Below are 27041 nucleotides of genomic sequence, written 5' to 3'. Positions count from 1 at the left end.
GCGCGGTCTGGAGGGCTGGGCGTCTCCGGATGATGATGTCAAAGCACAGCGCCGAATCGGAGGACGTGGTGGAGGCGGTATCTTTGCGTAAGCGTGTAGGTAGGTAGACCGAAAGTGAAGATACAAGAGTCGGTGGATAGGCTGGCCTGTTGGCAATTTAGACCTTGACCCTGTCATCGGGCTCTCGTTGAGCTCCCCAAAAGTGAAAAGTTGGTTCCCTGGACCAAACTGAAAACAAAAAAAGAGAAAAACTGCACCGCTCACAACTGGTTTCTTACTGTTCCACTTGTTATTTAGGTTTATCGCTTTACCCTTCAGCTCTGCACAATCTCTTCTACAGACATGACACCACCTGCACAATCTTTGACCCAGACTCAACAGAAAAATCCTTACCCCCTTGTTTTTTTTTTCTTTTTATATTTCTTTATTTGGGGGTAAATATTTTACAGTCGACAGTAAATACAATAGTTTGTACATGCATAACATTTCTCAGTTTTCCACACAACAATACAACCCCCACTAGGTCCTCTACCATCCTGTCTCTTTCTTTCTCTTCCTTTTCTTTTCCTACCTACCAAATGTTATTCTACACTGCTCCTAGAAATCATTTTTTTCTTTCTATTTTATTTGATAGAACTGAGAGAAATTGAGAGTGGAGGGCAGGTTGAGAGAGAGATAAGACAGACATTTGTAGACTTGCTTTACTGCTAGTGAAGTGTCCCCCTGCAGGTCGGAAGTTGAACTCTAATCTCGGTCCTTATGCATGGTGATGTGTGCCCTCAACCCAATGCGTCACCTCCCCACACCCTCCTGATTTTTTTTTTAACGTATTCATTATTCATTAATGGAGAGAGAGAACCAGAGCATCACTGCAGCACGTGCAGTTCTCAAAAATCCAATTCCTTACGCTTCCCTGGTGCAGGCTTATCATCTGATTTTACCCAAGGCAAAAAAAAAAAAAAACTGTCCTAAACTTATTTTCTACTTTATTTCCACTGTAGCATCCTAGTACATTATAGCCCCTGAGTAGCTAGTAATTTTGCATTTGTATAGCAGCTGCCCTGGTTCAAGTAACTGCCTTTCCCTGTTTTCTCTCCTTCCTTCCTTCCTTCCTTCCTTCCTTCCTTCCTTCCTTCTTCTTTCTTCCTTTCTTTCTTTTTCTTTCTCACTTTCTTTCTTTCTCTTTCTTTCTTTCTTTCTTTCTCTCTTCCTTCCTTCATTCCTCCTTACCTTCTTTCCTTTCTTTCTCCTCTAGTCTCAGGTTTTTTGTTTGATTGTTTTAGTTTGGCTATTTATATCTCCCTGCTTCTGTATACTTTAAGATGCATTTAATGGAAGAAAGAAACAAGAGCTCCACTTGGATTTGACATTATATAAGGTATAGATGGAAGCCAGGGCCTCAGCGTACAAATTCTATGCAGTGCAGTTGAGCCACTCTGGGGCAGTAGTCTTATTCACTCATCCCTCCACACTGCCAACAAAGTGAGCTAAGGAAATCAGAAGCTGTTCTTGGGATTGTAAATGCCCTACTGGTTGACTATTGCCCATGGGTGACTTACTACACATATTTGCAAATTCCGTTGTAATTTAACTAGTTGGTGTTTCTGTCTGCACTTCACCACTTACATTCCACAGTCCCAAAATAACAGGGACCCTAATATCTGGTAAGCCCACTCTTGCCTATTGGTCAGGTTTCCACCTCACTCAACAAATTGTACTTCAGTGCTGCCTTTTTATTGTTGTATTATTTCCTTTTTTAAAAAAAAAATCACTTTATTTTAAAAATAATTTTATTCACTTGCAGTACAATTGTTGCTTCATAAGCACAATTTCTTTTTTTAATTTTTATTTAATATTGATTTACAAAATTATAAGATAAGGGCATAGTTCTACACTTCTCACACCATTAGAGTTCTGTGTCCTCATTCTTTCCATTGGAAAAGTTCACTAGTTCTCCCAAAATCACAGATATGGCTTGACTATTTTTTTTTGGCTTGACTATTATTAACATAACCATAATTATATATACATTTGCCCATTTATTCTATGGCCCTGCCTTTTCTTCCTAAGTCACACCTTCCAAGTGTCCTTCCCCATACCCCCTTCTCTCTCAGGGTCCTGATGGAGTCAGAGATCAGAGCACTTTGGTCATCTTCCCCTAAAATTTACCCCTCTGAGAATATGGACCAGCACTTTGGTCATCTTCCTCTAACATTTACCCCTTTGGGAATATGGACCAAAATTCTTTATGGGATGCAGAAGGTGGAAGATCTGACTTCTGTAATTGCTTCTCCACTGGACAATGGGTGTTGACAGGTCAATCCATATCTCCAGCCTGTTTCTATCTTTCCTTAGTGTGGTAGGGCTCTGGAGAGGTGAGATTCAGGGACACATTGGTGATGTCATCTGCCTTGGGAGTTTGGCATGAAATTATGGTAGAAACTGCAGACTGGCAGCTAACAGGCAGTAAGAAATAAAGCAGGACAAAATGTTTAATAAACAGGAACCAAAAAGTAGGAGTAGAGCAGATGGGATTAGAAATTTTGGGGGTGCAAAGTTAGGAAGTTTAGGTATGTTTCTAGGGGTTTGTGACTTTGGTAATTTTTGCTGGAGCTTGATAGCTAACATGGAGGAGGACTAAAAATATTGTCTGAGAAGATGGTGTCAGAACTGAGAATAGGACTAGACAGCTATAACAGGGGCTGGGACAGATAGCATAATGTTTATGCAAGCAGACATTCATGCCTTAGGCTTCAGGTCCCAATTTCAACACCCAACACTACCATAAGCCAGAGCTGAGCAGCCCTACGCTAAATAAATAAATAAATAAGTGGTCCAGGAGGTGGCACAATGGATAAGGCATTGTAATCTCAAGCATGAGGTCCTGAGTTCAATCTCCAGCAGCATATGCACCATAGTGATGTCTGGTTCTTTCTCTCTATCCTCCTATCTTTCTCATTAATAAATAAAGTCTTTAAAAAAAATCAGGGCAGAGAATATCTCATAGGTATAATTTCTTATCTTGCCATAACAGGTATCTGCAGAACATTCTCCCAGTTTAAGTCCTTTTCCACCATCATACACCAGGACTCCTATCCTCTTTCTTCTTCATTTTTGTTTGTTTGTTTATTTACTGCCCTTTTTGTTGCCCCCCCTTTTTTTTTTTACTATTTATTCATTTTCCCTTTTGTTGCCCTTGTTGTTTTTCCCTATCCTCTTTCTACCCCTTCCCTCCCCCTCCTTCTCCACAGTCTTTTACTTTAATGAAATACACCACACCCAGTCCATGTTTCTGCAGGGCTGACCTTCTCAGTAAAGCTTCTCACATGATTAGTTATGCTTCTATCCTTTGTCTCTGTGCTCCTTTTATAACATTTTTACTATGTATAGTAGTTGTTTACTTAAGTGCCTTGCACATAGCTCCTTTTAAATATCTTTTTTTATTATCTTTATTTATTTATTGGAAAGAGACAGCCAGAAATCAAGAGGAAAGGGTTGGGTAGAGAGGAAGAGAGACTCCTGCAGCACTGCCTTACCACTCATGAAGCTTTCCCCCAGCAGGTGGAGACGGAGGCCTCGAACCTGGCTGCTTGCGCATTGTAAGATGTGCGCTCAAACAGGTTCGCCACCACCTGGCCCCTTAAATATCTTAAAAGTATCACCCAGAGGTGGTGCAGTGGATAAGGTGTTGGACGCTCAGGCATGCATTCTAGGTTTGATCTTTGGCATGTGCCTGCCAGAGTGATGCTCTTGTTCTCACTCTGTCCTCTGCATCAGACTCTCTAGTGAATAAATAAGTCTTCAAAAAAAAAAAAATGAAATGCCGGAGGTCGGGCTGTAGCGCAGCGGGTTAAACGCATGTGGCCCAAAGTGCAAGGATCGGCTTAAGGATCCTGGTTCCAGCCCTGGCTCCCCACCTGCAGGGGAGTCACTTCACAGGCGGTGAAGCAGGTCTGCAGGTGTCTGTCTTTCTCTCCCCCTCTCTGTCTTCCCCTCCTCTCTCCATTTCTCTCGGTCCTATCCAACAACGATGGCCTCAACAACAATAATAACTACAACAATGAAACAACAAGGGCAACAAAGGGAAAGTAAATAATAATAATAATAATGAAAATGAAATGCTTTGAGGGGCAGGTGGTTGTGCACTCAGCTGAGCACCACACATCACCATGCTCAAGGACATGAGTTTGAGCCCCCATCCCTACATGCAGGGGGGATGCTTCATGACTGGTGAACATAGTCTCCAGGTCTTTCTCTCTCGCAATCTCTCCATCTCTTCTCAATTTCTCTCTATCCTATCAGGTAGAAAGAAAAAGTAAAAATACATTGGAAGAGGTGGATTCCTAGCGGCAGCATGGCACTGAGACCCAACAGTAAAAATAAAATATTTACAATATTTTATTGTAAAATAAAATTACATGTCTTAACAGAGACAGTGGCTATTATCTTTGTACAGATCACAGCAGGTAAACTTTCATTAAACTGTTGTTGGGGAGAGGCATTATTTTGTGCACATGAATAGCATTTTGGTAGTCATTTCACCAAGATTATACAGAATAACTACTTTGTTCCTTCTCACATCTAGGTTTTCTTTCTTTTTTCTTTTTACCAGAGCACTGCTCAACTCTGGCTTATGGTAGTGTGGGGTATTGAACCTGGGACTTTGGAACCTCAGACATGAGAGTCTCTTTGCATAACCATTATGCTATCTACCCTGCCCCTCAGCTACATTTTCTTATCTGACTTTTCTTACCAATAGTTCAGTCCAGTTCAGTTCATGAGACTATAAGTAAACACACAAGAGAACTTAGAAAAAGAAAATTTTATTCTTTAACCAGGGAAGAAGAGATAGTATATGTGAGAAAAAGAGATCCTCCTGCTGAAATAGTAAGTGGACACAAAGAACTGATAATTTTATAACAATGGCACAGAATATTATTTCTTTGTGAATAGGGCACTTTCTTGGAACACAATGTGTTTCTGTATCGGGGGGCAGTAAATGGCCAATGATGCTGAGTAGGTTTTGTGAAAGGATTCATAAATATTGGAAGGGAAGTAGGTTTATTAAAGGAAATATGCTGAAAGATAGGTCTTCTAAATTAGGAGTACAGAGACTTGGGGTTTATAATGGAACTTACAACTTTGATTGCATCTGTGCATATATGAATATGTGCTTACACATACACTATATTTTCTTAAATTAGCTTTACTTCTATGTAAACACAGGGGTGAGCTTACAGTGATGCCAAACTGCAGTTTATGGCTTTAAGCTACATACCATTTGTGCTCAAGTGCTTAAAATTTATATATAAAATGGTAACACAGGGGCCAGGTGATGGTGCACCTGGTTGAGTGCACATGTTACAATGTGCAAGGACCCAGGTTTGAGCCCATGGTCCCCAACTGCATGGGGAAAGCTTTGCAAGTGGTGAAGCAGGGTTGCAGGTCTGTCTATCTATCTATCTATCTCTCCCCTCCCCTCTCAATTTCTGGTTGTCTATATCCGATATATAAAGATAATTAAAAAAAATGGAAACACTGACAAAACCATAGGATAAGAGGGGTACAATTCCACACAATTCCCACCACCAGAACTCCATATCCCATCCCATCCCTTAATAGATTTTCTACTCTTTATTCCTCTGGGAGTATGGACTCAGGATAATTATGGGGTACAGAATGTGGAAGGTCTGGCTTCTATAATTTCTTCCCCACTGAACATGGGCATTGACAGGTTGATCCATACTCCCAGCTTGTCTCTCTTTCCCTAGTGGGGCAGAACTCTGGGGAAGCGGGGCTCCAGGACACATTGGTGGGGTCTGCTCAGGGAAGTCCAGTTGGCATCATGGTCGCATCTGGAACCTGGTGACTGAAAAAGAGTTAAGACATAAAGTCATACAAATTGTTGACTAATTATGAACCTAAAGACTGGAATACTGCAGATGAAGATTTGGGGGGGTCTCCATTTTGGAAAAAGCTAGTAGGTCTATTTTAGTTATATTTCAAGGAGCCCATGACTTTACAAGTTTTTGCCGAGTGCTTTAATTTTTTAAAGAGATATTTTTCTTTTCTTTATAAATATATATATTAATATTTATTTATTCCCTTTTGTTGCTCTTGCTTTATTGTTGTAGTTATTATTGATGTCGTTGTTGCTGGATAAGACAGACAGAAATGGAGAGAGTAGGGGAAGACAGAGAGGAGGAAGGAAAGAGAGTCACCTGCAGACCTGCTTCACCGCTTGTGAAGTGACTCTCCTGCAGGTAGGGAGCCAGGGGCTCCAACTGGGATTTACTCGGGTCCTTGCGCTTTGCACCACCTTTGCTTAACCCACTGCACTACCGCCCAACTCCCGTGATTTTTTTAAAAATTTTTTTATATTTATTTATTCCCTTTTGTTGTCCCTGTTGTTTTATTGTTGTAGTTATTATCGCAGTCATTGTTGTCGGATAGGACAGAGTGAAATGGAGAGAGGAAGGGAAGACAGAGAGGGGGAGAGAAAGATAGACACCTGTTGGTATGCTTCTAAAAACCCCTTCTGTTTCATTGGTTTAATCCCCCCTGCTTAACACTGTATTTTATTTACATAAACCACTGTTAACTAAGCACCACCCTCCCTCCAGGGCATTGGTGGTTCAGTGGTTTGTTGCAGCCTGATTTTCACCAATCTCTTTTTGCTCCACCCTCTCTATGTCACATCCTGTTTACACCCTACTTGGCAAGTATATATATAAGGACAGGATTGTGATTAGAGTTTAGTTTAGTTTAGATGGCTTAGATTGTGCTGCATTCTGCATGAATAAAGACTGATCTGCATACCACTCAGCCATGAATCCCTGGTTGTCTGTCTCCCATCAGTGAAGCTCAGTCCAGCAGACACCTGCAGGCCTGCTTCACCGCCTGTGAAGTGACTCCCCTGCAGGTGGGGAGTTGGGGGCTCGAACTGGGATCCTTATGCCAGTCCTTGCGCTTTGCGCCACGTGCGCTTAACCCACTGTGCTACCATCCGACTCCCCAATTTAATTTTTAAAAAGATTTTATTTTAAAAATAGGAGAAGAGAAAGAGCCAGACATCACTCTGGTACATGTGCTGCCGGGGATTGAACTCAGGACTGCATGCTTGAGAATCTAGTTCCTTAACCACTGCGCCACCTCCCGGACCACCCGTGATTTAATTTTTAAGTTAATCCTCAGCATATAGATACCACCCTCTTTTGTGCCCTTAAATGGTCGGGCCCAAAAGTATCATGGTCATGGTGGGTTGGAATTTAACTTAAGTGAGGGACACCTCTGCCCCTTAAGTCCCAATTCCTGCCCCTTTCCCCAGTGCTCCAGTTCAATGATTTATTTACCCTTCATCAAATTTAAACAGTAGAAAAAAGGACTGTGATGTAAAACCTACCCTCTACCAGCTATTATCATTAAAGAGGTTATAATGTGTCTATGTGTGAATAGTGCCCTAAGTGTTTTTTTCAAGAGTGACTACAAAATTCCAGAAGCAGAAATCTGAAGACCATAAACCTGGGTCTTAAAATCTGGGTGATAACTTGTAAGTGAAGAATAGTTGTGTCTGTGTGGGTATTGATAGGCTAAATTTGTTCTTGAACCCCCCCCCACACCCCCCATGTACACACAGACATACACACACACACACACACACACACGGATTATTTATTGCTGGGGCTCAGTGCCTGCATGATGACTCCACAACTCCTAGTGGTCATTTTTTTCCCTTTTTCTTTGATCAGTATGGCTTGAGGGCATGATCCCAGATCCTTACACATGATAACGTGTACTCTTCTATGTGTATCCTTTTTTTAAAAAAAAAGTATTCTATTTATTTTCCTTTTTTGTTGTCCTTGTGGTTATTATTGTTGTTGTTATTGATGTTGTTGTTGCCAGATAGGACAAAGAGAAATAGAGAAAGGAGGGGAAGACAGAGATGGGGAGAGAAAGATAAGACACTTGCAGACCTGCTTCACCACTTGTGAAGAGACCCCCCTGTAGGTGGAGAACCGAGGGCTGGAACTGGAATCCTTTCTCCGTTCCTCGAGTTTCACGCCATGTGCGCTTTACCTGCTGCACTACCGACCCCCGTGTATCCCATTCTTAAATGATTTTACTCCATTGTGTTGCCCTTGTTTTATTATTGCTGTTGCTATTGATATCGTTGTTGTTGCATAGGACAGAGAGAAATGGAGAGAGGAAGGAGACAGAGAGGGGGAGAGAAAGATAGGCACCTGCAGACCTGCTTCACCGCCTATGAAATGACTCCCCTGCAGGTGGGGAGCCGGGAGCTCGAACCGGGATTCTTACGCGGGTCCTTACGCTTTGCACTACCTGTGCTTAACCTGCTGCACTACTATCCAAATACCTTAAACTTTTTTGGGGGAGGGGAGGTAACTAATTAGTGGTTTGTCTATCCTGCTACTTATAGGAGCTGGAGTGACTTGCCAATACCTTTGAGCAAGTACTTCTTTGGAGTCCAAATGTGTAAAAATTGAAGGCTAGTATATACCAAGTCATTTGTTCATTGTGGATTTACTGAGTATCTAATGTGTGTCCATCTATATGAAAAGTGCTAGCATTTATTACTATTAACAAAGCAGACATCAGACATGGCGGTGGGACTCAGACTTCATGTAGTTAGACCAATGGTAAACAAAAATAGTATATATAATCTACAGCTACAAACCAAAATATAGAATGCAGATTGTATGAAATAATAGTTGGTATCTACTTTTGGAAGATTTCTAAAGGTCTTTAGGAGAAAAAAATATATTTAAGGTAGATCAAGAAATATTAAGTAGCAACTCACCAGGTAAACAATAGGAAACAACTTTTGTATTTTTATTTATTTATTTATTTATTTTACTAGCGCACTACTCAGCTCTGGTTTATGGTGGTGTGGGGGCTTGAACCTGGGACTTTGGAGCCTCAGGCATGAGAGTCTCTTTGCATATCCATTTGCTATCTAAACCCCCCACACACACACACCAGGAAGAAACAAGTTTTTTTTTTTTTTTTTTTTTTTTTAATCAGAGCATTTCTCACCTTTGGCTTATGGTGGTGGGGGGATTGAACCTGGGACTTTTTTTTAACTTTAAAAAAAATATTTATTTCCTTTTTTTGCCCTTTTTATTGTTCCTGTAGTTATTATTGTTATTGATGTCGTCGTTGTTGTATAGGACAGAGAGAAATGGAGAGAGGAGGGGAGAGAAAGATAGACACCCATAGACCTGCTTCACCGCCTGTGAAGGGACTCCCCTACAGGTGGGGACCCTGGGGCTCGAACGGGGATCCTCACACCAGTCCTTGCGCTTTGCGCCACGTGCGCTTAACCCACTGCGCTACCGCCCAACTCCAAGAAACAAGTTTTAAGCACAGAATCTTCAGTCAATGGTCCTGAAGTAGCAGACAGCTTGGTAGGTCGAGAGTCTTTAAAGAAGCCAACCATGCTCAGATGACTAAAGGAGAATACTGGAAACATGAGGAGCCATGACTATAGACTATTGCAAGCAAGATCCTAGAGAAATCAATACTCTCGGGGCCAGATGGTGGCACACCTGGTCAAGTGCACCAATGTGCAAGGACCTGGGTTTGAGCCCCTGATCCCCACCTGCAGGGGGAAAGCTTTGTGAGTGGTGAAGCAGCGTTGTTATCTCTTTCACTCTCCTTCTATCTCCCCCTTCCCTCCCAATTCTGGCTGCCTCTATACAATAAATAAATAAAATTTAAAAAAATAATTTTAAAAAGAGAAATCAACACGCTCAAGATGAGTAGAGAAGCCTGAGCTGAATAGTACTTTGGTTTAGAAAAAAAAAAATCAGGGGGCTGGGCAGTTGTGCACCCAGTTAAGTGCATATAGTACTAAGCACAAGCATCCAGGTCCAACCCCCACTCCCCACCTGCAGGGGTCCCGGTGTCTGTCTCTATCCTTCTCTATCTCCCCCTCCCCTCTCAGTTTCTCTCTGTCCTGTTTAGTAAAATGGAAAAAATGGCCTCCAGGTGCAGTGATTCATAGTGCCAGCACCAATCCCCAGCAATAAATCTGGAGGGGAAAAAATTATATTTAAGAAAAAAAATTATAAAGGGCAAGGCTGGCACTTGATCAAACACTAGAAATGACCAAAAACACATGAAATACATCTCCTTTGCCTCATCTTGGAGATTTAAGAACCTGGGTGGTGATGCACCCAGTTAAGCACTCATGTTACAATGTGCAATAATAACTCAGGTTCTAGTCCCTGGTCGTCACCTGCAGGTGGAAAGTTTCACAGGTGGTGAAACAAGCTACAGGTATTTTTCTCTCTCCCTCTTTATTATTTTATTTTCTTTCATTTTTGTCACATTCTCTCCTTCTTTATATCCTCCTTCACTCTCCATTTGTCTCTATCCAATAAATAGTAAAACAAAAGAGATTCAAAGAATCATGTTAAGTGAGATAATACCAGATGATTTTACTTTTTTTTAGGTTTTCACTGGAGCATGGTTCCTAGTGGCCATTTTCCCTCTTCCTTTTTATTATTATTATTTTTTTTTCTGATAGAAATAGGCACTGCTCACAAAGTGTCCCTTCTGCAGATGAGAAACATGGGTCTGAGCCTATGTTTTCACAGATGGTGATGTGCATGCACTCTACTGAGTATACTGCCACATGCCCCTTACTCTCCTTGCTAAACCAAAACTTCTTTGAAAGATAAGCCTTTACTCATCCATCAACTCTACACCCCACTTTCTTGTCCACAGTCTAGGTAATGAATGCTGAAGCAACAAATAGAAAGGTTACAAATATTAAACAAATTAGGATATTGACAAACTGAGATAAGGAGAAAAAGGAATAGAATTTATGATTACTATTCATTTTTCTTTCCGTTTTTTTCTTTTCATTTTCATACCAGAGCAGTGCTCAGCTCTGGCTTATGATGGTACTGAGGACTAAACCAGGGACCTTTGGTGCTTCAGGCATGAAAGAGTATTTATTTTTCTATATTTGTAAGTATTCTTTATTCATGTATCGACAAAGTAAAACTTTAGTAATTATAAATGTAGTAAAAATTCTTAAAAGAAGTGACAGACATAGATGTTCACTATAAATTTTAATCCATGATATAAAATATCACACTAAAGACACAATTGAACATTATATAATAAAATATAATTATCACATTCAATTTTGTAAATACTTCAATGACACAAAGCAACCTCCTTCAGATTCAATCTTAAAATTTTATCTTGTTTGCTCTCTGAGACCCATAACATAATAATAAACTGTATAAAGATGATAAGGAAAGCCAGTTCAAATGACTGTCACAGATGTACTGTTTACTAATTCAAAAAATATTATGTACTTGTATTCAATGTACTTGATTTTTATTCACATACAATGAACTGATAAAATCTACTAATTAAATACCCTTATATATAGTGAAATATAATCCTCCCATGGTCATGACAAAATAGTGGTATTTTCTTTCAATATAACTAGAGAACTAATGAATACTGAGTACATGAGACCTTTCATTTTAATCATATCAACAAATATTTCTCAGGTTGTGGCACAATCATTGTAGAAAAGCATATTTTCTAGAAGTAACAGTAAATTAACAAGTGTAAATGTGACATATGGCAAATCCAGTAACTGTTAGTACTAAGTAATTTTTAAACACTTTGGTAAATAAAACTATAAATAAAAAAAGTGTGGTTCATGTCTTGTCAAAATTATACATTCTTACATTTTTTGAGACTGTAAAATAGCAACAACTTCTAAACTTCAAATTTTTTAAAAATAAATTTTATTGTATTTATTTTTTGCATTTGTTATTTATTAGATAGTGACAGAGAAAAATGGAGAGGGGAAGGGTAGATAGGAAGAGAGACAGAGAGACACCTGAAACACTGCTTCACCACTCGTGAAGCTCCCATCCTGCAGGTGGGGACCAGGGGCTTGAACTCAGGTCCTTGCACTTAACCAAGTGCACTTAACCAAGTATGCCCCCTAAGCGTCAAATATTTTAAAGTTTAAAATTGTAGCTATATTATTCAGGTTTAAGTTTCAGTGAATGAAATTTCAAGATCATAAATTTTTTTTTGTAATTACACATACACTTTTAAGGTACAATTTTCAAAATATATGGGTTCAGACAAAATAGATCTAAAACTCAACTTTTTATATTTTTCTTGATGCCTCACTTTTTAAGAATTCTTTATATTTTATTTATTTACTTACCTTTTTGTTGCCCTTGTTTTTTAATTCTTGTTGTAGTTATTATTGTTGTTATTGTTGTTGGATAGTATAGAGAGAAATGGAGAGAGGAGGGGAAGACAGAGAGCAGGAGAGAAAGACACCTGCAGACCTGCTTCACCACTTGTGATGCGACTCCCCTGCAGGTGGGGAGCTGGGGGCTCTAACAGGGATCCCTATGCCTGTCCTTGTGCTTCACACCACGTGTGCTTAACCCTCTGTGCTACCGCCCAACTCCCGATGCCTCACTTTTTAAAGTATTTATAGAAACAAACTATATGAATAATGAAAATAGTTTCCAAAAAATTCTAGTTCAAAGAATGGGGCTTCCTTCCTTTTAAAAACTCATAAATCAAACTCACATGTGCCAAAAATGTTGAAATATTCACACAGTCTCATCCCAGAGGAATACATCTAAACTCTCATACCAGGGCCAACAAAATAGCTCACTTAGACAGTTCACTGCTTTGCCATGTATGTGAGCAAGGTTCAAGCACTGCCACAATGACATTGAAGAATGCTTCAGTGTGGGTGGATTCCAAAGTCCCAGGTTTAATTCACCTCATCAACATAAACCAGAGCCAAGCAGTGCTCTGGTTGAGAGAGAGAGAGAGGAAGAAGGAGGAGGAGGAGGAGGAGGAGGAGGAGAAAGAAGGACGGAATGAAAAAAGCTTCAGTGCTGTGGTTTCTTTCTCTTTTTCTCTGCCTTTCAACTTCAGTTTCATCTAAAAGTGAGCCTGATATAGTAAAGCTCCAGAGATCAGAAAAGTGACTGGTAAACTGGTCTAAAACTGTCAGGCTTTTAAGTTATAATTCCCTTTTAAAAAGTTGTCATGCGACTTATAACAAGAGGTAAAAGAAAATGAGGTGCCATACTATATTATTAAAATGTTCCAAGAAAAACAAAGTACAAAACCTGAAAATCGTTTCACAGACATTCAGAAAGTTGCAAACATTAAAATTCTGAGTAAAAAGATCTTGAAAACAGGTACCTCACAAGACAATATCTAATACATATTAGAAATAATAGGCATATTCAAAATCTTGAAGTATGAATTGTAGATTTCATAGTCAAGATTTAAGGTTTTCCTTTTCCTGCAATGCTGTTTTATCTTAAAGTTTCTGATACTTGATTTATTAGTAATTGTTTATGTTGAAATAAAACTTTGTTTGTTCATTAATTTTCTGTATATTCCATCTGGCCTTAGAAGAAGTTCTTCATGTTTCCCATATTCAGTAATTTTTCCTTGGTCAAGAACAGCTACCATATTGGCATTCTTAATGGTGGACAGACGATGGGCAATAATTAACACTGTTCTTCCTTCCATAAGTCGATCTAAAGCTTCTTGTACAGAGTACTCATTTTCAGCATCCAGTGCACTTAAATTGGAAAACCCATATGAGAAAGCAAATATCAGTGCCATAAATACTGTGTACCCAACATACATCCTGTTTCATATTCAGTGGACCTTTACTAGCAGTTAATTTTTCACTGTTGTCAAAATTGCAACTTCTTGAGTCTCTATTTTACATTATAAAGAGTATTAAAAATGAAGCTTGGAAGTTAGAAAAATAGATTGACTAGTAAAGCATTGGACTTTCATGGATAAGGTTCTTTGTTTTATCCAGGCACCACATGTAACAAAACAGTGCTCTGGATTATCCCTCTCTCTTCCTCACTTCTTCACATGTAATAAACAAAACAAATCTAAAAAAAATTATGTATTGCATTAAAGTAAAAGACTCTGAGAGAGTCGGACAGTAGCTCACTGTGGTTAAGCACACGTGGTGTAAAGCGCAAGAACCGGTGGTAGGATTCTGGTTCAAGCCCCTGGCTCCCCACCTGCAGGGGAGCCGCTTCACGGGCAGTGAAGCAGGTCTGCAGGTGTCTGTCTTTCTTTCCCCCTCTCTGTCTTCCCCTCCTCTCTCCATTTCTCTCTGCCCTATACAATAATGATGCCATCAATAACAACAATAAATCAAGGGCAACAAAAAATAACAGTAAAAAAAAGTAAAAGACTCTGGGGTGGGTGGGTGGGGGGAAAGGATTCAGGTCCTGGAACATGATGGCAGAGGACCCAGTGGGGACTGTATTGTTATGTGGGAAAGTGGGAAATGTTATGCATGTACAAACTATTGTATTTACTTTTGAGTGTAAAAAATTAATCCCCCAATTAAAAAAAAAGGAAGTTTAGGATTCTTATATAGAATTACTGTGATGTAAGTGAAAAAGCAGTCCACACAGTTGCTGATGACAGTGATTAGGAATTCATCACAATGTATCTTAATTAAAACTAGAACCTTTAACTTATATCTCAAGCCTACCTACTGCCTTTCAAACTCTTATTAATTCAGACTTGGTCATTTTAAAGTATAAGTAGGTGGAAAGTATTTGCAGCTACATCATTTTGAAATACCTAACACTGTGTAAAGAAAGGATTTAATACAATTATATATAGTATAAGATTTGCTCACCTGGTTGCTTCATCTAGGAGAAGAATTTTGGGATTCTGAAGGAAAAACATTAAAAGGGAAATAAAACATACTTTCATTAGAAAAATTCAAACTCACAGTAACAAAATAAAGTACTGACAAATGACACAAAATGGATGAACCTTGAAAGCATTCTGCTAAGTGAAAAATGATGTCACATACTGTATTATTTCACTGATATGAGACATCTGGAGTAGACACATCTACAGAGACATTAAGTAGTGGTCAGCTGGAGTCAATGGGAAAACAAGGGAGGAATGTGTGAGACTACTAAAGGGTGTAAGGCCTCTTTTTGAGGTGATAAAAATGTTCTAAAACTGATTATAGTAATGGCTGCACAATTCTGAATATATTAAAAGCCCAATGAACTATACATTTTGAATGAGTAGATCATACATTATGTCAGTTTTATCATAACAAAGCTGTTACAAAACAAGAAATGGTGCAGGCGCCACCATGCAAGCTGCTTGACAAGGTACCAGCTTCACAGGAAGTTCAGCAGGGCTGGACTCTCCAGGCCAAACTGAAACCATCTTGCCTTTTGCCATGATTAAGCTCTGTGTGGTCTTAATAATATTTACCTATGGCCAGGCTCAGAGCCTGACCAAATGACAAAAATAATGACAAAACCTGCACTACACTTAGTAAGACTGAACATAATGGAACAAGCAATATCAGTAATGCAGATTTTTTCAGGCGGCCCCAATAGGAAGAAATGTTTTCCCCTTTATCCACACCACTTCCTTTAGTATTCCCCCTAAAATATAGAGAAAGGTTGGTGGTTCCCACAGTGAAGGGGCCACCTTACATAAGTTATGGTACCTGCCTAGATACAATGGGCCTTTTAATCTACCATCCACCACTATACTACCATTTCCTTATGCAGGAATAGTACACAAGAACCTAGGTCACATAGTGAGCATACACAGAAGATGGATTCTAGCTAGAGAGTTTAACTTGGAACAAAATAAAACAAGGCTCCTTGATCAAACAATGGAACAGATTTTATGAAAAATGGGCTGCTTAATTTGTTTAAGGCCCCTAGAAACATAACAAGCTTGAACTTTCTATAAACCATTGTCTTCTGATGCACAGGGTCAAGAGAATGGCGTAAAAGGTAGAATATTAATCTTAATCAATAGGACATTTGCCTAGCACACAGGTACAGGAAAAACAAAAAACATAGAAACGGTGATGTGATCTCTAGGGAGGAAAGTGCCCCTGGATTGTAAATGTTCCACAAAGCAGGAGGTGTTCCCTACCTGTGCTGTTCTTACTTGGTGATTTTTGTTTCAATAGTCAAAGCCTTGGTGATTTTTGTTTTAATAATCAATACCTTGGTGATTTTTGTTTGAATGATCTAAGCCTTATGAGATTATAAAAATAAAGTTCTGCTTAAGTAAGACAGAGATGTCTGCTTGAGCTTGATTCAGCATCAACTCACTCATTCTCTCATTCTTCATCCTTCACTGACGCCCCTTCTCTTTCAGGCTAACCCTAATAACCTGCTGGAGCTGGCCCCCAGCAAAGAAAACCATGAACTCACAAATGGTTAAGATAGGTACATACAGTGAAGAGTTAGAGATGATTTTAAACCATTTTCACAGTACTTGGCTTACAATGAAGTTTTACTTTTGTGGTCTAATAGTGTGAGATGGGGGAATCTAAACTGAATAGAGTCTAGAATCTCAAAAGTCCTGTTTATAGTCTAGTGAGAATCATATGAAACTGAAATAAAAAAGTAACCTGATATAGCTAACATTGAATCTATTTTTGCTTAGAATATGTCCACAAAAGTAAAAAGATATGCCTTCACAAAAAATTGTACACTAACCAAATAAATAGCCTCCAAATGTAAATAATTTAAATGCTTATCAACCTGTAAATGGACAGATAAGTTGTGATATAGTCATAAAGGGAATATTACTCAGTAATAGAAAGGAAATAAAAAATAATGACATAGCTACAACATGGCAAACCTCAAAAAACAAGTTAATGGCAAAAAAGCAAATCTTGTGTGATTCAGTATCTCTGAATTCAGAAAGGCAAATCTGGACAAGAGGAAAGTAGATTAGTGGTGATCTAGGGGTAGAAGTTAGAAAAGATTACAAATGTATATAAGGGTTTTTTTTTCTTTTAAAGGTGACAAATGTGTTTAATAAAAATTGGATTATATGATATCACACAAGTCTGTAAACATACTAAAAAGTCACTGAAAAGTACATTTTAAAACTGGCTAATTTCATAGCATATAAATTATGCTTCAATAAAGCTTTTTTTTTTTTTTTTGCCTCCAGGGTTATCGCTGGGACTCTAATCCACTGCTCCTGGAGGCTATTTTTCCCATTTTGTTGCCCTTATTGTGGTTGTTATTGTTGTTACAGCTGTTGTTGTTGGACAGGACAGAGAGAAATTGAGAGGATGGGAAAACAGAGAGGGGGAGAGAAAGATAGACACCTGCAGACCTGCTTCACTGCTTGTGAAGTGACCCCCCCCACAGGTGGGGAGCCAGGGCTTAAACTGGGATCCTTAAGCTGGTCCTTGCACTTTGCGCCATGTGTGCTTAACATACTGTGCTACTGCCCAGCTCCCAACAAACCTGGTTTTTATCACCTATAATTATGAGGGTAGTTATATAACAAAGGAAACAAGCTATAATTTTAAAAAAAATTAGTGTTCATTATATTCAGCTAAAATGGTTTTTCTCTCCCCTTAGGAGTTTTGTGTATTTCAAGTCTGATCTATTTAGTTTAGCAACTGAACATAGTTATACATGTAAGCATATTCATATTGTTCTGATATTTTGATACAATTTCCATTTCACTAGGTAGACTTTATACTACTTGATAGAAGGTTCACATGTTCAACTCTTCTTCCTCTGGCAAGCCTAGCGCAGTAGTGGACTCCTAATATAAAGCAGACAGTTGTTATATTTGGGTAACATGCACTCAGTGGAACTTCCAATCACCTTTTAGCAGAAATATAAATCACATTTTCTCTCCAGAAAAAAAAAAAAAAGAACTATGGTAAGTTACAAATTACAAATAGTAACAATAACAAAAGTCCCAAACAAGGTATTTCAGGCTTACCTTAAGGAGAGCACGGGCAATTGCAATCCTCTGTTTCTGCCCACCTGACAAAGACAATTTTTTAATTAAATTTTTTAAGGTTTTATTTATTTATTAATGAGAAACATAGGAGGAGAGAGTGAAAGTACCAGACATCACTCTGGCACATGTGCTGCCAGATATCGAACTCAGGACCTCAGCTTGAGAGTCCAGTGCTTTATCCACTCGCCAACTCCTGAACCACTAAAAAATTTTTTTTTAATTGAAAGCCTTACCACAAATTCTTAGTAACAGGCCTTTTCTGATAAGCCATTTGGCATTTTCAAATTTCAGAGTAGCTTTTCTAGTCACTCATACTTCAGATATGTGGCAGAATAGAAATCTATTTTTCTTTCTTTTTTCTTTTTTTAAATCCTTCTTTTTATTTTTTTAAAAGATTTTATTTATTTATGAGAAAGATAGGAGGAAAGAGAAAGAACCAGACATCACTCTGGCACATGTGCTGCCAGGGATCGAACTTCGGACCTCATGCTTGTGAGTCCAAAACTTTACCACTGCGCCACCTCCCGGACCACCAGAAGTCTATTTTTCAAAAAATTTAAAAAATCATCTTTATTTGTTGGATAAAGACAGCCAGAAATTGAGAGGGGAGGGGAAGATAGAGAGAGAGAGAGAGAGACAGAGAGACACCTGCAGCCCTGCTTCACCACTCACAAAGCTTTCCCCCTGCAGGTGGGGACCAGTGGTTCAAACCTGGGTCTTTGTACATTGTAACATGTGTGTTCAACCATGTGTGCTACCACCCAGCCTCCGAACAGTAATCTACTTTAAAAAGTATGTTTTCTTCTGGCCAAGTGGTGGCACTCTCAGTTGAATGCAAGGACCTGGATTCAAGCCCCAGCCCCCACCTGCAGGGGGAAAACTTCTTGAGTGATGAAGTAGTGCTGCAGGTGTCTTTTCTCTCCGTCTTCCCTTACACCTCAGTTTCTCTTTGTTTCTATCCAGTAAATGATCAAAACTGAAAAAAACAAGTACTATCACAGCTAAAGTGTACTGAGTTTCTTTTACTATTTATATACTGGAAAGAGACAGAAAATGAGAGGGAGTGGTCCGGGAGGTGGCGCAGAGGTAAAGCACTGGACTCTCAAGTGTGAGGTCCCAAGTTCAATCCCCGGCAGCACATGTGCCAGAGTGATGTCTGGTTCTTTCTCTCTCTCCTATCTTTCTCATAAATAAATAAAATCTTTAAAAAAAATGAGAGGGAAAAGGAAAGAGAGAAGGAGAAAAAGTATACCTGTAGTACTGTTTCACCACTTATGAAGACCCCCCCCCCCACAGCAGGTGGCAATCAGGGGCTTGAATCCAAGCATTATAACATGTGCATTTAACCATATGCACAACTGATGGGCCCTGAAAAATGTCTATGTACAGGCATGCGGCGCCCCATGCCTTGACCCCCCGTGGAGCTTGACAAGGTCAGCTGCCACGGCTATGAGGATGACAGACTTCAAGGAAGCTGTATCCCCAGGAATGGGCTTGGGCCCCGCAAAAGGAGTCTATGTTAGAATGTTTTGACTAGAAGATGGCACCCCCCACACAAACATAATAAACCTATAAACCCAAAAAGTATAGCTTCCACGGTCATGACTGACCATGGCCCTGCTTACAAAATAGGTGACATTTCTCATGATTAATATCAACTGTTTATAGAATTTGGATGAGGAATCATCCACAATATAGTCATGAACCATCAGCTGTTACTAGGCGTGCACTCGTAAGACTCATGCTCCTAGCCAAAAGAATTTGCAGGACAAACAATAAAGTCACTGATATCCAGCTGATTATACAAATGTCAAGGGAAAAACAAATTAACTAAAAACAAATAGTGCTGCATGAACAGTACAGAGCAAGAATTATGATTCTAGGCAAAACTACAAGCCCCGATACTTATCTTTTGCTTTCGTTTCGTACCAATGTTTATATAACTGTGAAACTATATAAAAGCAGAAGTTCTAATTAAGTAAAATTGAGTTAAGTTCTTAAGAGAGATAATCATGCTTGAGAGTGTGTAGATAAAACTAAAGAAATGTTACAGTAAAGTGAAAGTAAAAAGAAAACTGCCACTCAACTCCAGAACGGGTCTGACAGGGTCAGCACCAGGAAAACTCTTCAAGGAAAAAGAATTCTGGGAGTGGGTCTTGGCATTCTGAGCAGATCTAAATTGGAAACTCTGATTACTGTTTTCATTATGTACATGGTAATGATGCTGTGTAATCGGGGATGAACAGCCCCTGTTCCCAGATTAGATACAGATGAAAATACAAGAAATGAGGTGGACAAAGTTATGGGTCATCAAATACATAAAGTTTTAGGAAAAATTCTTAATAATACTTCCTCACCTCCTCTTATGAAATATGTTAAAACTCTACATAAAATACTATATGCTAAGCCTGTTACTCAGAAATACATCACCCCATGAAGTATGACATTTCTGTAAAACTGCAAGGCCATTACTTTCTGTATTCAGATATTGTTTATGTAAGGCTGAAGGGTATATAAACTCTCACTTGCTAAATAAAACTTGAGTTCAGATTCACCAACAGAGTGTGTTGTATTCTGTTCTCCTCCTGACCCACCCTGGTGGTCACCTTCGGAGTTCCCTGATCCTTAATGCTGCTCTTCCGCTGTCCGTCACACAGGCATATTTTTCTTTTTCTTTTGTCATCAGCAGTGCTTCACCATTCTTGATTGACATTTTCAGACAGGTAAGAAAACAGCACCACAGTACCAAAGCTTTCTCCAGTGTGGTGGGGTAGGCTTGAATCTGGGTCATGCTATCCAGGTAAGCCATCTTGCCAGCCCTCATTTTATTATAAGTAAAAATATAAGGCTGGGGAGACAGCATAATGGTTATACAAAAAGACTTTCATGCCTGAGTCTCTAAGGTCCCAGGGTCAATCCCCAGCACCACCATAAGCCAGAGCTGAGTAGTGCTCTGGTCTATTTCTCTGTATCTTTCTCTAATTAAAATAAATAAAAAATTAAATAGTCAACAGGGTCATTACTGCAGGCTTAATGCCAACAATACGAATCCACAGCTCCTGGTAGCCACCCCCCCCCACTTTTTTTTTTCTATTTTATTCAATAAGACAGAGAGAAATCGAAAGGGGAGGGGGAAAATAGAGAGGAAGAAAGACACCTGCAGACCTGTTTCACTGTTCATGAAACATCCCTGCTGCAGATGGGGAATGGGGTCTCAAATTGGGTCCTTGTGCAGATACCTGTACATGGTTCTATGTGCACTTAACTAGATATACCATTACCCAGCCCCCTTCATTTTATTTTATTAAAACATTTTTATTGGGGGATTAATGTTTTATAGTCAACATTAAATACAACAGTTTGTACATGCATAACATTTTTCAGTTTTCCACATAACAATACAACCCCCACGAGGGTCCTCTGCCATCATGTTCCAGGACCTTAAACATCCCCCCACACTCAAGTCTTTTACTTTAGTGTAATACACCAACTCCAGTCCAATTTCTGATTAGTATTTTCCCTTCTGATCTAGTTTTTCAACTTCTGCCTATGAGTGTGATCAAGCCATATTCATTCTTCTGTTTATGACATATCTCACTTAACATGATTCTTTCAAGCTCCATCCAAGATGGGCTGAAAAACGTGAAATCACCATTTTTAATAGCTGAGTAGTATTCCATTAAGTATATAGATCACAACTTGGTCAGCCACTCATTTGTTGTTGGACACCTGGTTTGCTTCCAGGTTTTGGCTATTATAAATTGTGCTGCTATAAACATAGGTATACTTAAACATTTTTAAAAATTATCTTTATTTATTGGATAGAGACTGTCAAAAATCAAGAGGGGCGGGGGAGACAGAGAGGGAAAGAGACAAAGAGACACCTGCAGAACAGCTTCACCACTTGCAAAGCTTTCCCCCTGCAGGTAGGGACCAAGGACTCAAACTTGGATCCTTGCACACTGTAACATGTGTGCTCAACCAGGTGTGCCACCACACAGCCCCTCTTCACTTCATTTTTTATGAAAGTTCCATTATATTCAAAGTTCTACTTGCTTTGCCTTTTTGCTCTCTCACATCCTGTCTGGGGTTAAACCAGAGTCTCAGGTATGTAAAGCATACAACTCTACAGCTGAGTCACCTAGCCAGACCTCATCTCATTTAATCTTACCCAAAATTAATTAAAATAATTCTTTTTTTCTTTAGAATTTTCTTTTTCTTAATATTTATTGATTTCTTATTCCCTTTTGTTGTCCTTGTTATTTTATTATTGTTGTTGGATTGGATAGAGAGAAGTGGAGAGAGGAGGGGAAGACAGAGAGGGGGAGAGAAAGACAGACATCTTAAAACCTGCTTCACCACATGTGAAGTGACTCCCTGCAGGTGGGGAGCCAGGGGCTCAAACCGGGTCCTTGCGCTTTGTGCCACCTGTGCTTAACCTGCTGCGCTACCGCCTGACTCCCAATTAAAATAATTCTTATTAAAAAAAAAGAAAATTATACAACTTGAAGAGTTTTATTTTAATTTCTTTATTGGGGAATTAATGTTTTACAAAAATTCAACAGTAAATACAATAGTTTGTACATGAATAATATTCCCCAGTTTCCCATGTAACAATACAACCCCCACTAGGTCCTCTGTCATCCTTCTTAGACCTGTATTGTCCCCCACCCAACCACCCCAGAGTCTTTTACTTTAGTGCAATATGCCAATTCAAGTTCAGGTTCTACTTGTGTTTTCTTTTCTGATCTTGTTTTTCAACTTCTGCCTGAGAGTGAGATCATCCCATATTCCTCCTTCTGTTTCTGACTTATTACACTTAACATGAATTTTTCAAGGTCCATCCAACATCGGCTGAAAACGGTGAGATCACCATTTTTTACAGCTGAGTAGTATTCCATTGTGCATATATACCACAACTTGCTCAGCCACTCATCTGTTGTTGGGACACCTGGGTTGCTTCCAGGTTTTGGCTATTACAAATTATGCTGCCAAGAACATATGTGTACACAGATCTTTTTGGATGGATGTGTTGGGTTCCATAGGATATATCCCCAGGAGAAGAATTGCAGGATCATAGGGTAGGTCCATTTCTAGCCTTCTGAGAGTTCTCCAGACTGTTCTCCACAGAGGTGGGACCAATTGACATTCCCACCAGCAGTGCAGGAGGGTTCCTTTGACCCCACACCCTCTCCAGCATTTGCTGCTGTTACCTTTTCTGATGTATGACATTCTCACAGGAGTGAAGTGGTATCTCACTGCTGTCTTTATTTGCATTTTTCATGTGTTTCTTGGCCTTTTGGATCTCTTCTGTGTGAATATTCTGTCCATGTCCTCCCCCCATTTTTTGGATGGCTTTATTTGTTTGTCTTGTTGTTGAGTTTGGCAAGCTATTTATATATTTTGGTTATTAAACTCTTGTCTGATGTATGGCATATAAAGATCTTCTCCCATTTTGTGAGGGGTCTCTTGGTTTGGGTAGTGGTTTCTTTTGCTGTGAAGAAGCTTTTTAATTGACGTAGTCCCATAAGTTTATACTTGCCTAAGTCTTCTTTGTAATTGGATTCGTTACGTTGAAGATGTCTTTAAAATTTATGCAGAAAAGAATTCTGCCAGTATTTTCCTCTAAGTATCTGATAGTTTGTGGTCTAACATCCAAGTCCTTGATCCACTTGGAATTTGCTTTTGTGTTTGGTGAAATACAGTGGTTCAGTTTCATTCTTCTGCATGTTTCAACCCACTGTTTCCAAAACCATTTATTGAAGAGACTCATCTTTCCCCATTTAATAGTCTGGGCCCCTCTGTCAAAGATCAGATGTCCAAAGGTGTGGGGCCTCACTTCTGGGCTCTCTATTGCACTGGTCAGTGTGTCTATTCATGTTCCAGTACCAAGCAGTTTTGATGACAATGGCCCTATAATACAGTTTGAAATCTGGGAGTGTGATGCCTCTGGTTCTGTTCTTTTTTTTCAAGATTGTTTTGGCAATTCTAGGTCTTTTCTGGTTCCAGATAAACATTTGTAGCATTTTTTCTATTCTCCTAAAAAATGTGCTTGGGATCTTGATGTGGATAGCATAAAATTTGTAGATGGCTCTGGGTAGTATATTCATTTTGATTATGTTAATTCTTCCAACCCATGAACATGGAATATCTTTCCACTTCTTTGTGTCTTTTTCAATTTCCTTGAGTAGTGATTCATAATTTTCAGTATACAAGTCTTTCACTTCTTTGGTTAGGTTTATTCATAGATATTTTACTGTTTTTGCTGCTATAGTAAAAAGGAATTTATTTCTGGATTTCAATTTCTTCTAACCTAGTGTTTGCATAGAGGAATGCCACTGACTTTTGAATGTTAATTTTGTAGCCTGACACCTTACTGTATTGCCTGGTAATTTCCAAAAGTTTCTTGCTGGATTCCTTAGGTTTTTCCATGTATACTATCATGTCATCTGCAAATAGGGAGAGTTTGACTTCTTCTCTTCCAATCTGTATGCCTTTAATTCCTTGCTCCTGCCTGATTGCTATGGCAAGTGTTGCTATGGCAACACTATGTTGAATAGTAATGGTGATGGTGGGCAGCCCTGTCTAGTACCTGATCTGAGTGGAAATGCTTCCAGTTTTTCACCATTGAGTTGATGTTGGCTGTAGGTTTGCTATATAGAGATTACACTATCTTCATGAATTTTCCATCTATTCCCATTTTTTGTAGTGTTTTGATCATAAAGGGATATTGGATTTTGTCAAAGGCTTTCTCTGCATCTACTGAAGTTCTATGAACTATATGCCACCAAGCTAGAGATCCTGGAAGAAATGGACAATTTCCTAGATACCTACCAACTTCCAAAACTAAGTAAAGAGGAAGTAGATAACATGAACAGGCCCATCACAGCTAATGAAATTGAAACAGTTATCAAAAATCTCCCCAAAAATAAAAGTCCTGGAACAGATGGTTTTACAAATGAATTCTACAAAACCTTCAAAGAAGAACTAATACCTCTACTTTTAAAAGTCTTCCCGAAGATTGAAGACATTGGAATACTCCCTGCCAGCTTCTATGAAGCCAACATCACTCTGATACCAAAAGCAGACAGGGACACAACCAAAAAAGAAAACTACAGACCAATATCTCTGATGAACATAGATGCGAAAATATTGAACAAAATTCTAGCTAGCCAGATACAGCAGTATATTAAAAAGATTGTTCATCATGACCGAGTGAGGTTTATCCCAGGCATGCAAGGTTGGTTTTATATATGTAAATCAATCAATGTGATCCACCACATCAACAAAAGCAAGAACAAAAACCACATGGTCATATCAATAGAGTTTTTTCTTTTTTTAAAAAAAATATTTTATTTTATTTTTCAAAGAGATGCAGAGAGAGAAACAGAAATACCAGAGTACTGCTCAGCTCTGGCTTATGGTGGTGTGGGAAACTGAACCTGGGACTTTGGAGCCTCAGGCACGAAAGGCTCTTTGCATAACCATTATGCTATCTACCCCCACCCTTGAAGAGTTTTTTCCACAAAGCAGTAATAAAAAAGGTACCTGAAAGAAGAACGCCCTTTTCTCCAACCATAGTGTTGAAACCTTGAGGGAAATTTTTGATGAAAGAGGCTGCATTAGCAACATCAGCCACTTTCTCTATTTGCCTGGCTGTCACCATGGAAGGGTCATCCGCACCATAAGCAATATTTTCAGCAATTGAACATGAGAATAAAATTGGTTCCTACAAATTGGAAATAAAATTAATTTATTGAAATTTCAAAACAGACTTCAAATATGCAGGAACTTTATAGTTTTACTGTACAATACTTAAACCTGAAAGACTATTAGATTGTTTCTAAAGAATATATACTACGTTTACCATGAAAAAGATTAATTTTATCATCTGTAGTTTCTACCACCTACAGGAAATAAGATTCTTTTCTTTCTTTCTTTTTTTTATTATCTTTATTGGATAGAGACAGCCAGAAATCAAGAGGGAAGGGTGTGATAGAGAGGGAGAGAGACAGAGAGACACCTTCAGCCCTGCTTCACCACTCATAAAGCTTTCCCCCTGGAGGTGAGGACCGGGAGCTGGAAGCTGGGTACTTAATGCATTGTAATAAATGCACTTAACCAGGTGCACCACCACCCGGCCCCAGGAAATAAGATTCTATAGCAGGTGTCTGCATGGTGCTTGGCAAAAAGAAGCATATAAATGCAATTTTCCTTTCCTTAGGACTTGTGACGCTCAGAGTTCAACTCCATCTGCATCTTCCAGCTGCCAGCCTTCCACTAAGTTCAAAGGAAGAATTCATTCCTATTCATTATTTATTTATTTATTTACTTTTATCCAGAACATTGCTCAGCTCTGGCTAATGTGGAGCCTGGGGCTTCACAGTCTCATGCATGAAAGCCTTTTTTCCATAACCATTATGCTCTCTCCTCCACCTTCCATTACTTTAACATCCCCATTACTTTTTGAAATACACACATACCAGATGAGGACATATTTTGATGTAACCGCATATAACAGACTTAAAAATAAAATTCCATTTTCTTTTCTCTATACCTAAATAATACACACCATTTCTTTTTTTTTATCTTTTAAAAAATATTTATTTATTCCCTTTTGTTGCCCTTGTTGTTTTATTGTTGTAGTAATTATTGTTGTTGTTATTGATATTATTGTTGTTGGATAAGACAGAAATGGAGAGAGGAGGGGAAGACAGAGAGAGGGAGAGAAAGATAGACACCTGCAGACTTGCTTCACTGCCTGTGAGGAGCTGGAGGCTTGAACTAGAATTCTTATGCCGGTCCTTGCGCTTTGCGCCAGTGCGCTTAACCCGCTGAACTACCGCCCAAATCCCAATACACACCATTCCTAAATACCTTCAGCAAACCCCATCATTGTCCTACCTTCCCCACAGCCAGTGGAGTGGAGCCAAGGGTAAGGTTGAGGGAGGCATCAAGAGTCAACACTACCACACCTATGGACATCTAATTTTTGACAAAGGTGTCCAGAAAGGTGAGTCTCTTCAACAAATGGTGTTGGGAAAAATGGGTTGAAATACGCAGAAGAATGAAACTGAACCACTATATTTCACCAAACACAAAAGTAAATTCCAAGTGGATCAAGGACTTGGATGTTAGACCACAAACTATCAGATACTTAGAGGAAAATATTGGTAGAACTCTTTTCTGCATAA

At 39.1% G+C, this 27041-nt stretch overlaps 1 protein-coding gene across 1 annotated transcript in view; it reads right to left on the bottom strand.

The window, feature by feature from the left end:
• Positions 1-11086: 11086 nt before the first annotated feature.
• ABCB10 (ATP binding cassette subfamily B member 10) overlaps positions 11087-27041 on the bottom strand; it is a 59298-nt gene continuing 43343 nt past the window's right edge. The window contains exons 10-13 of the mRNA XM_016195139.2: positions 25396-25576; positions 17827-17870; positions 14720-14754; positions 11087-13624 (exon numbers count right to left, since the gene is read on the bottom strand). Coding sequence (XP_016050625.2) covers positions 13393-13624; positions 14720-14754; positions 17827-17870; positions 25396-25576 — 492 coding nt within the window. The 3' untranslated portion in view covers positions 11087-13392. The remainder of the gene's footprint in view (positions 13625-14719; positions 14755-17826; positions 17871-25395; positions 25577-27041) is intronic.

The sequence above is a fragment of the Erinaceus europaeus genome, chromosome 6, assembly GCF_950295315.1.
Source record: "Erinaceus europaeus chromosome 6, mEriEur2.1, whole genome shotgun sequence".
NCBI lineage: Eukaryota > Metazoa > Chordata > Mammalia > Eulipotyphla > Erinaceidae > Erinaceus > Erinaceus europaeus.
The sequence above is the reverse complement of the archived record's forward strand: the minus strand, read 5'-3'. Positions and strand labels throughout refer to the sequence as shown.